Below are 10,398 nucleotides of genomic sequence, written 5' to 3'. Positions count from 1 at the left end.
TTAGTCGACAATTAGGTGCAGCTGCTTTTTATTCTTCAATGATAATAATTAATGGATAAATCAATGCTTTTTTAAAAAGTAGTTTTGAGGAGATTAATTGAAAATTTGAACCAGTGATGAAGAATTTCTCGGATGGGGTTTATGAGACTTCAGTCAACATACTTTATACACAGTGTACAAAAATATGCCTCGGCTTATGATAATATTTGTCACCTTCACTCTCGTGTACATTTCACACGAAATCTTACGCTCATTGCTCCATGAAAAATGTCACGCTATCATTCAATCCTTCACTTACGAATTAATCATTGATTTAACGCATCATTTTAATGATGAACGGAATGTCACTAATTGCACTGCGACTAACCGACAAATACGCTGAGTACTTCTACTTCTCAAATTTATCATCTCAATTGTTTCGTTTTTCTCTACAACACATAGCATTTCTATTTTAGATTTTTTTTTTTCACGTCAGTAAATATTTCAAAAATAATTCTTAAGATCCAAATTTCCATCATATATACTATATTGTCAGTGCAAAAATCTTCTCCAATATTTACTATTTCTTTTCATTTATTCTCGTTAGTTTTTGTTTTCTCATTCAAAAGACGGAATTATGGTTTTGTTTTGCGTAATGGCACGATGATTGGTAAAAAATTATTCAATTGATCTGCTGTGGATAATTGAGGGGATTATAATTGGGCACGTCTGTTACTCGAAACAAATTTGGTGTTTTCGTGGATGGTATTGGGTAGAAAGTGACAGGTGAAAGCGAAGGATGAAAATACTGGACATGTCTCACCTGTTGGAACTCTGAAATTGTTGAAATAAAAAATTATTTACGAGGAAATATTGTACACTGATCCTTGATTTTTGCAAAGTGGTACCGTCATTGCAATAAAAATAATTTATTCAATTGCATACGACAGTGCATTACCTCAAACAATTCTAAAAACCGAGCAATTCATTAACAATTCAACGATTCTGTTTAAATTCGTCGAATGGCGTCAGATTATTCTGAGAAATTCTGACAGATCATTGAGAATATGACAGATTAATAATCCGTTGGCTCGATTTTCACAATGAAATAATAACAAGGCAATCAAATGGAAACTCCTACATAACGTCGAGAGAACAATTGTTACAGGGCTCTAAATCTAAATATATACATGAACAAATGTAACTCGAGTTATTTGGTCTATGCAGGGAAACAGAAACAAGAAATAGGATTAGTGATACTGATTTACCAATAACAGGACGGTGTCTCCGACACTTGCTACGAAATTCAAAGCCTGAGAGAGTCATGAGAGAGTGTAAAAAACTACCCCACGACATCGGATACATTTTCATCGATTTTACCTTCAAAATTTCCAATTCCTCTTACACTACAACGAATTATTCTCAAAGGGACTAGTCATCAAACAAATTTACGTGATACCCTACACTTTTTTTCCTCATCATTTTTTTTTTCGCCGTTTTTTTTGTACCTGTCGTGTACATAATTTCTTTCGGAGTCTAATCCATCAACAAATTACAAACTTCAACATTTAAAATACACTAATAATTATTGTTATAAATATATGTACATAAAAAATCTGCTCATAAATAAACCTTACTCTTCGTAATCACATGATGGTAGTTTTGTTGTTGTCTAGTTTCCCACTGCCTATTGAATTTTCTTATCGGACGAATCACTTGTTGCCAGCACGAGAAATTTCATTCACACTTTTTTCGATTATCGAATTATTCTGTCAGCATTTGGTGTTCATTGGTTTGTGAATTTTTCATCAAATTTTTACGAACTGCCTCGACAGCCTAAGTACTTGTAGTAATTTTGCAATCAATTATAATATAATCACGTAATTTAATAATAATATATGAGTGCAGTGGTAAAGGGTAACGATTTTGCGAATTATCTCGGAGTTTAAGAGAAATATGGGAATTTCACTCAGGACCTCTTTTATGGAGTGGAATGAGAGCTAAAAAAAAGTTCTCATGAAAAATTCAGTATCTCTTTCAGATTCGGAGATATTCCTCATATACTCATCGATATTCATTGTTAACTTTCATTCATTGTTAATTAATTATTACCTTTCACCACTTCACTGCAGATATACACAATTTTTTTAACGATTATTCCTCTCTACATGATTTTTGGTTAATAAATCGAATTGTCATACGTCTCCTCAATAAAAAAAATTTTAAAAAAAAGAACGAATCGTGGTGATTATACATTTGGTGCTGTTACGAGTAATCGAAAAAATTCTTACCCTAAATTTTCCGAAATCGTGATTCGTCTACGAGTCACAGTCTACGAAAGAAGTTTTCCAATAGTTACCTGTTGTCTCCGTTACATCAGATAAAACAAAAAAATTCAATGGATGAAGGAAGAACTCAGTAGTAAATTGCTAAAAAGTGGAAAGTTGATGCACTTCGGTTTTTCGGAAATATTCCGTGAACTAAGAGTGATAACAAAATTGCTGTGATAACCTTTTCAATGGCTCTCCATGAGCCCTACAAAAAAGGTTCCAACATGAATTGTCGTATCTCCTTTAGTTTCGATGATATTTGACGATTTTTGGAGAAAAACCCAAAAGCTAGGTCAACTTACCTCTTTTTGGCACTTTATTACGGAAGTACTGTATCAATATGAAATTGTTGAACGGCTATGTGTTGTTGTTTCCATTACCCTCAGGATATTGCGCAAGAATTACGGCCAGCGCAACTGGAACGAGAGTCTGTTATGCTGCCAGGTGAATTGCCCGGTGTCGTCAGTCCATTGTGACCTGCTCCAACGAATCGCAACTTTCGGTGATAAGATCCAAGACTCTTGCTTGAATTTTGGGAACGATTCCCATTGTAGCGCAATTGCGTTGTTGTTGTCATGGCGTATGACTTCAGGTGGGATTTTATTGACGTAGGCAAGGGCAGCTGATCAATTCCATAAACTGTTGTTCGTGCCACGATTGCTCGACAGGCAAGTTCTTGAAGACTCAGGACTGATGGAGAAAGATCATGGAAAAAATTCACCAAATTAGTCTAATTACCCTCTATAAATCATCAATTAATTATCAATTAATGATACATTCACGATTAAATTAATGATCTGTGTATTATTAGACCGTCTCAGAAATTTTTGGAGTGAACGGCAAAATGGTTTTTCGAAATATCTCCGGAAATATCGAAGATCATGAAATTGTTGTGATGACCTCTCTGACAGGTTTCAAAAAGTTGCACAAAAAAGATTCTGATAAGAATTTCATTATTTGTCTTGATTTCGGAAATATTTCTGTAAAACTTACCGGAGAGCTAAATCAACTCAAATATAATTTTAAAAATTCACCTTTATTTGATCTCCACAAACGCTCCATGCCATTCCGGTGGAGTGCCATTCTTGAGAGTTCCGAAAAACTTTCCCTTATATTGAAATCACATAGGGGTGAGACTTCGAAAAATGCCATACGATTTTTTGCTGCGTATGCCTCAGCATCCCTGACACCGACTTGTCGTTTGAATGCCAAATGTAGACGATTGCCAACTAGGACCTTTGGAACACCTGGCGCGTGCTGATCGATGTAGAATTAAAAGTAAAGGGCCCATGAGCAAAGAGAAAGTACTAGTAAAGAGGTAAAAAGTAAGCAGTGGATAATAAGAGAATGCGTATATATTCTGAATTCAAGAGAGATGGTGAAATTTTCGTGGAAAAAAAAAAGGTTTCCACGATATCCTGAAAACTTGAGTAGGGAACAAATTGAATTTTACTCTTTACGTTTTCGTTCTGAAAATCATTTGTTTTTTTTTTTTCAAATTCTAATGCTCTAGATATTTTTTAACATTTATGTTGGATTGGAAATTGAAGATTTTACAGGGAAAAATGAATAAAGGAATCATCACCTCTTCTACCTCCTTGAGCCATCGGTCGATTCCATCGAATGACCACTTATTCGTGATATCATAAACGAGAAGTATTCCCTGTGCTCCCCTGGAGTACGATCGAATGATTGTACAAAATCTCCCCTGTCCCGAGGTATCCCACAATTGCAACTTGACTCTCTTCCCATCTAGCAGAATTGTCGTTGTCTTGTACGCTGCAAACAAAAAAATTCCATTGAAACATTGCGCAAGTAAATACCGTAAAAAAAATAATATTACCCGGAGGAAATGGCAGCAGTTAAAACGGTTGCATAAACTCATGCACTGGGAAAAAATAAATTCTGCTAATGAAATTTACTGGTGCCATAAAAAATGAAGCACAACAAAAATTCCACCGCCAAGACACAAAGGATAACAATGCAAATCTGTCAGTATCCCAGTTCGCAACGAATATCTCTCAATCAAAGATAGATAATGAATTTTTGGTAGAGACCATTTTTACAGCTCTGATTTCGTTCTCCAGGAGAGGTCCTGGGAAAAAATTCGGTATGGCCTTTAGATTCGGAGATATTCGCGTGGAGAACTAGTTGACATTGAAATAGTTAATTGGAGATTTGGGGCGAGGATTTTGGGAATTTTTTTGGTTAGTTGAAGAAGAATAAATAAAATAACGTACCACTGCCACTGCAGAAAGGGGATTCAGATGCCCCGTCCTCGAGACCACTGAGTATCTCCTGTTTTCCAACGTCACTATCACCAACGAGTAAGAATTTCAAAAGATAATCGTACTGTTTTTCCTGACGAGGCTTCGTCCCAGCAGCCTCACCCCCAGCCATAATAATTTAATATCAAAAATCCTGAGCATACTGCAAGTCTACCCTCCGAGCGAAAAAACTCGCCCCGAACACTTTTTTTTCTTTTCCTCGTCAAATCCTTGATTTTTCCAATTTCTTCAGTTTTTTTTTCTCTTTTTCCTTGCACTTTTTATGGATTTTTCACACACTGATTACTTCCATAACCCAAAAACATGGATTGACATGGAATCTTTCACAGGGATAACGAGTCGACGAATTCCACCCCAGAGGGAACACCAGGACGGGGCTGATGACGTACGGGTGGAGGACAATATTTGTCTGAACTTATAGGGAATAAGAAATTGTGATCGGTTGATATTAATTTCGGGTAATTGTCGTCTGTGGGTGATGGTCTGTTGTGAACTTGAAGAGAAATGGCGAGTCTAGGGGGGAAGGAGGCTCTCTAGGGTCTTCTGCGTCTTCTCCATGGCTCCCCGTTCGAGTCCCATTTCCCAACTTCAATGTATTTACGTTTTTTTATTGTGTCCTCCTGAAGTTCGCAGCAGCTGGCCTCTCGTATTTGCCGCGATGTCATTGGTTAAGACCGTCATCCAATCAAAAATCTCTTCTAATTAGAATTGTCTCGATTCTCGATTCTTCAAGTTGATTTTCGCGGCTCGATCAATCAATGGATCGATATTTTTTCGTCGAAATCGCAATTTTGTGTTAATTATCTTTTTTTTTACTCCTATTGCGGCAAATTGATTACAAACGACGAGGGAACGTCATTTATTGAATTTATTTCAAATTCATAAATTATTAAATATGTAAGTTATAAAGATTTGTGTCTGAATCGCGGAAAAAGTTGAATTAAAGAACCAAAATGATCGATCGGCCATAAATCGATATAGTGCAGACTCATACAATCGACTGGAACAATCGATCATGTTTTTCTGATCGAAAAACCCTAGAGTGACCACAGGATGACAGTTCGCCGACAGCTCACGAGCAAAAGGATTAACAGAAAAGTCCTCCAATCCTGATGAAGACCTCAAAATCCTGATCCTCCAATTGGTGGAGCCAATGTGATATGCGTGAAGGGAATGCGCAGAGTTCTCTGGTATTTACAAATCTACGGCTCACCTGCGGTAGTCGTTCAATAACTTTATCTTGAATTTTGAAAAATCGAGTGAATGATGATTCAGTGTTGAAGATGTTGAGCAAGTGTCTGGAGGGCTGATCTACGATGGATTCAAGGGCTGACAGCTGGGATTTTTACGGTCTGGTGACAGATCTGTGCCGTGGCGTCCTGAAAGATGGTCCATTCGACAATTATGCTAATAAACGAGAGAAGATCATCAAGAAGATGAGGACGAGAGCCTTCGAGGTGCTCCTGAGGAATCCGACCGGTACAGGTGATGATAATAGTGAGTTGGAGAGAATTTTCTGATTAATGTCACGTCATTGGCAACTAAGGAAGGGGGTTAAGTCTTTTTTTTTGCAGTTATGAGCTACGAACTGATTGAAGGAGTTTTTCAATCTTCTTTAATCTCTGAAAGCTTAAAAAAATCCTTGGATTCATTGAAAAGAATATAAAACCATAACTTTCATTAGATAATCAACAAAAGGACGTTCGGGATCCCCTGGCTGAGCTCCTGAAACATTCATTTGTCCTCCGGTGCAGCTTTGGACATGCCTCGAGGGCTGCTAAGCTCGATGAAGCTCTTGAAGAGCTCCAGGAGTCAGAGGAGCTCGATGGCCCACTCGATAGAGTATTACAATTTCTTTACTGGATGAAGGCCTATGAAATTCCTGAGACGAATGACTTGGTGAGGGCATTATCATTATTTTAATCTTTCAGATTAAGGGGAAATATTTTCTCAAAACTATTTAATATTGTTTTATTCCAGAACATCTTTCACTTCGGGGAGCAGAATCCCGTCCTGCCAGAGCCGCGAGTCTCCAAAAGAATTCCAGAATACCAAACGTACCCTTCCTCGGCGTTTCACCTGCCGTACAACATCACCACTCCCTCGAACTCTCTCCTGAGGTTCTCAGATCTTCCGATGGACCCTCCCTTCAGCTTACCCCCAGGTCATCTGGAACTTTCGCGGCTCTCCGAGTTCATCCCGTCGACCCCGATGCTCATGTCCAGCTGTTACCTGGTCCAAGAGGACCCATCCGACCCTCCCTTCTGGGACCACATGTCTCCAACCCCCTCCTCACCCATTCCCTCTCACCCCCCAGTCACCCAATCCATCCTCAACATTCCCTGGACATCTCCCTCGCCCCTGGAGCCCACTAGAGTCCGAACCTGGGAGTCCTTGGGAAATCCCTCACCTCCCAATCCTTCCACCTTCATCCTGGAGTCCGAAACTGCTCTCTACCACCTCCAGAATTTCCGCCACTGGTCCTTCTACCCAGAAAACTCCGCTGACTCCCCCAAAACCCCAGACATCAACCTGTCAACACGACAATTCCTGGAGAATGTTAAACTAGTACTCCTGGGGATCGAGTCCGACGTCTTCATCTGGAACACCAAACTCGGTTTCATATTCAAATCCAACACGACCGTTCCTCTCCTCAGCAACGAATCCCTGAAGGATATCTGTTTCGAAATCACTCATTGGGCGACGTGCTTCAAGCTCCTGAGCCTCCTGATTCGCCCTGGACCTGACTCTAATGGAAAACTCAGGGAGGATGGCCTCATCTTTAAGGCAATGTGCACAAACATCGATGAGATTTTAATTCATTACCAGGCAGTGATACTCCAGGTATTTGGTGAGGATTTTCCCCAGCTGCTGACACTTCTCCACCAACTGGGACCCATTGGCTGCCTCATCTCCGAAGTGGCGAGACTCTGCAGGTGTGACAACGTCAGGAGAACGATTATCGGGGAGGGGATTGGTCTTCTCTCTCACATCTACAAGGAAGTTACGAGAATAACAAAACCAAATATTGCACTCGTATATTACTCGGTTCTCAAGTCCTGCTGTGAAGTGTATTTCGAGTACCTGGAGAAATGGATATTCGAGGGGAGGTGCGACGAGACTCATGGAGAATTCATGATCAACATCAGGATTCAGTACCTGAGGACTCGAGGGCATAAATTCTGGTCCAAGTGTTATGGGATTAACAAGGAGTCGGTGCCAGGATTTTTGAAGGATCTCACAGACTCGATTCTACAATGTGGAAAGGCCGTGAGATTACTGAAGATCTGTGACCCTAAGAATCCCATGTGCAATCTCTTCTTCAGCGCTCATCCCCTGGTGAAGGTCTGCTTGAACGTGAATATGTTATCTGAGCAGGAGGAAATCTGCCAGGAGTACATGTCGAGGGGAATCGAGCTGCTGGGGAATGTCACCTTGAGTTCAGCTCTGCAACAGATGAGAGTGCGGGAGAAGTGCAAGGCTGATGTGGTGATGGCAGCGCAGGCTGGTGCTCTTCAGAGGATTAAGAAGAGCCAGGAGGAGGCTAGACTGCTAGTGGCTAAAAATAAGAGAGAATTACTGGCGAACCTGAAGAATCAGGCTGAAGAAGCGGTATCGAGAAGGGAGAGAGCCAGAGAGGCGAAGATACTTGAAGAGAAGCTCGAGATGGAGAAGCACGCAGCTGAGGAGGAGGAGGAGAAGAAGGTGCTCATGGCGGAGGCTAAGGTCACTGCTGATTATTATAAGGAACTTGCTGAGGAGGCCAGGAGGCGGAAGCTCAGAGCAGTCTGGAGGGGCAAGAGGATGGCGTTGTTCGAGGAGAGGGTGGAGATGATTATTGCAGCAAGGCATGAGGAATCTCAAGATGATGGAACAGCCGATGAAGGAAATCAGGACGACAACAACGAGTTGCCAAGTCTTCCAGCGGCCAGTGACAGGATAGATGAGAAAGATGAGAACAGCAATGATTCCACAAGTGATTCGGCCAGTCAGAAGACTATTTTGAGTGGTCAGGACAGCTCTACCAGAACTCCAAGACCCAGGGATCTATCTCTGAAGGAAAAAACATCCAGTAACGATTCCAAATCTACAGAGATGACTCTGGAGTCGATGACCACTGAAGCTATCCTGGTTGAGATCTCACAGAGCAATCGTCTGTTCAAGGAAAGGAGAACTGTAATCATCTCTGGGGACGATTCAGTTAACACCGCGGAAGAGTCTCGTGAGGATGGTGTAGTTCTGGATAAAGAGGGAAATGAAAGAACAGGTGGAACGACTAGAGTAAACTTGAACATCAATCTTGGAATTAAAGAGGATGATCCAGTAGATAAAATTGATACTCTCGTTGGTGATGAGAGCAGAAAGGAAGTGGTTGATAATCAGTTAGTGATGTCTCAGGTAGGGATTAATGACGTCAATGATGTCACTCCAATGTCCTGCACCACTGACAGCTACCACCAGTCAGTGAGTTCATCGTTATTCTACAATTGTCTGGAGGTTGGATCTCTGGCAGGGTCGAAGAATGATTTGGAGACTCCATTGAGCCCTGAGGAGCATCTACCCAAGTCTGATAAGCAGAATCTCCCGGAGAGTCAGTCGTTCTTCAGTGGATTTGGCTTGGACAATGGACCTGTCAATTTCGAATCCTCTTTAACGATGGCCGACGTTGAGTTAATTGACAACACTTCGTTGCAGATCTATCTGGAGAAGTCTGTGATGATTCCTCTGATGGTTCAGAGTAAACTAGCTAATTCTGCTGTTATCAAGTATCTGCTCGAGGAGCACAAAATCCTGTCACATTTTCAGAGCTTGAGGAGCTTCTTCTTTCTGCTGAATGGAGAGTTTGCTAGGAATCTCACTGGGTCTGTCTTCAGGAAATTCTACGAGATCAGTGTGCCAGTTGAATTGTTCAATTCTGCAACTCTCACGAATTTATTGGAGAACGCTCTGCACAGCTCTTTAAACTATTCGTATGAGAATGCTGAGTTGCTAAGTCTCTCGGCTATTGATACCCCCAGTCTTCTGACTGTTTCTGATCCAGAGGCACTCGACTGCTTGTGTCTACATTACAAAGTGTCCTGGCCCCTCAACGTAATTATCGATGAGGTCCTGATGCAGCAGTACAGCAAGGTATTCAAGTTCCTGATGATGGTGGGAAGAGTCCTCTGGGTTCTCCAGGAGGATTTTTGCATCCTGAAAGTGGAGAGAGAGGCAGCCCTGTCCCCCCAGTACCACAGACTTCAGCTATTTCGACATGCCATGATGCAGTTCATGATTGCATTCAGCAATTATCTCACTTGCAGTGTTCTACACGCCAGCTGGACTGAATTCGAAAAGGAGCTGGAGAGTGCTACGAGTCTCGATGAGATCTACACGACTCATGTGAGTTACATCAAGAAGATCCTCTCGAGGTGCATGCTCACTTCAAAAGCTGAGAAACTTCGTCAGTGCCTCTGTAATATCTTCAAAATCATCCTCAAGTTTCACAATTGCCTGAGGTCTCATGAGTGGCACAAGGGAGCAAATGGTTATACCATATCGAATTACAACAAGTTGGAGCAGATGTACGAGGCCTTCTGCGACCTGAGGACTTATCCTGCTCATGTCGTCGAGAAATTGGCTAGCAGTGGCTACCAGAGCCACTTGACACATTTCTTAGACTCATTGAATATAAATCCACTGTACAATTTATCAACGAAAGGAGTTTAAATAATTTTTATCATTGCATTTTTGTCATTGTCAGAGAATCTCACATCGAATATAATTACATAATTATCGGAATACTTCAAAATATTGAATTG

The 10,398-nt window shown here is 40.9% G+C and overlaps 2 protein-coding genes across 4 annotated transcripts; one reads left to right on the top strand and one right to left on the bottom strand.

Moving 5' to 3' along the window:
- Positions 1-119: 119 nt before the first annotated feature.
- On the bottom strand, positions 120-5,317 carry Rab40 (RAS oncogene family member Rab40). Its single transcript, XM_011310214.1, has 4 exons — positions 4,550-5,317; positions 3,895-4,088; positions 3,344-3,566; positions 120-2,999 (listed from the first exon to the last, which is right to left on the bottom strand). The coding sequence occupies exons 1-4, from the start codon at positions 4,707-4,709 to the stop codon at positions 2,692-2,694; spliced, it is 885 nt and encodes a 294-aa protein (XP_011308516.1). The 5' UTR covers positions 4,710-5,317; the 3' UTR covers positions 120-2,691.
- Positions 5,318-5,649: 332 nt separating this feature from the next.
- Grip163 (gamma-tubulin complex component 6) lies at positions 5,650-10,378 on the top strand. 3 transcript variants are annotated; one of them, XM_011310212.1, is made up of 4 exons: positions 5,650-5,787; positions 5,873-6,094; positions 6,282-6,496; positions 6,578-10,378. In XM_011310212.1, exons 2-4 carry the CDS (start codon positions 5,914-5,916, stop codon positions 10,304-10,306), a joined length of 4,125 nt encoding a protein of 1,374 aa, XP_011308514.1. In that variant the 5' UTR covers positions 5,650-5,787; positions 5,873-5,913; the 3' UTR covers positions 10,307-10,378. The 3 variants fall into 3 exon arrangements, with proteins under 3 accessions (XP_011308514.1, XP_011308515.1, XP_011308513.1); XM_011310213.1 differs by lacking the exon at positions 5,650-5,787 and having other exon boundaries at positions 5,799-6,082; XM_011310211.1 differs by lacking the exon at positions 5,650-5,787 and having other exon boundaries at positions 5,799-6,094.
- Positions 10,379-10,398: the final 20 nt, after the last annotated feature.

This window comes from Fopius arisanus, unplaced genomic scaffold (assembly GCF_000806365.1).
Source record: "Fopius arisanus strain USDA-PBARC FA_bdor unplaced genomic scaffold, ASM80636v1 scaffold00074, whole genome shotgun sequence".
NCBI classification, from domain to species: domain Eukaryota; kingdom Metazoa; phylum Arthropoda; class Insecta; order Hymenoptera; family Braconidae; genus Fopius; species Fopius arisanus.
Note: the sequence above shows the minus strand (reverse complement) of the source record. Positions and strands in the feature narration are given on the sequence as shown.

Bases quoted from the DNA above. Each gene is read 5' to 3' on its own strand.
- Rab40 (XM_011310214.1), bottom strand. From the start codon at position 4,709: ATGGCTGGGGGTGAGGCTGCTGGGACGAAGCCTCGTCAGGAAAAACAG. The intron at 4,089-4,549 runs GTACGTTATTTT...TTTTGTTTGCAG, and splicing joins CCCTTTCTGCAGTGGCAGTG to CGTACAAGACAACGACAATT. The intron at 3,000-3,343 runs GTGAATTTTTAA...TTTCTCCATCAG, and splicing joins TTTGTGGAGATCAAATAAAG to TCCTGAGTCTTCAAGAACTT.
- Grip163 (XM_011310212.1), top strand. From the start codon at position 5,914: ATGGATTCAAGGGCTGACAGCTGGGATTTTTACGGTCTGGTGACAGAT. The intron at 6,095-6,281 runs GTGAGTTGGAGA...AACTTTCATTAG, and splicing joins CGGTACAGGTGATGATAATA to ATAATCAACAAAAGGACGTT. The intron at 6,497-6,577 runs GTGAGGGCATTA...GTTTTATTCCAG, and splicing joins TTCCTGAGACGAATGACTTG to AACATCTTTCACTTCGGGGA.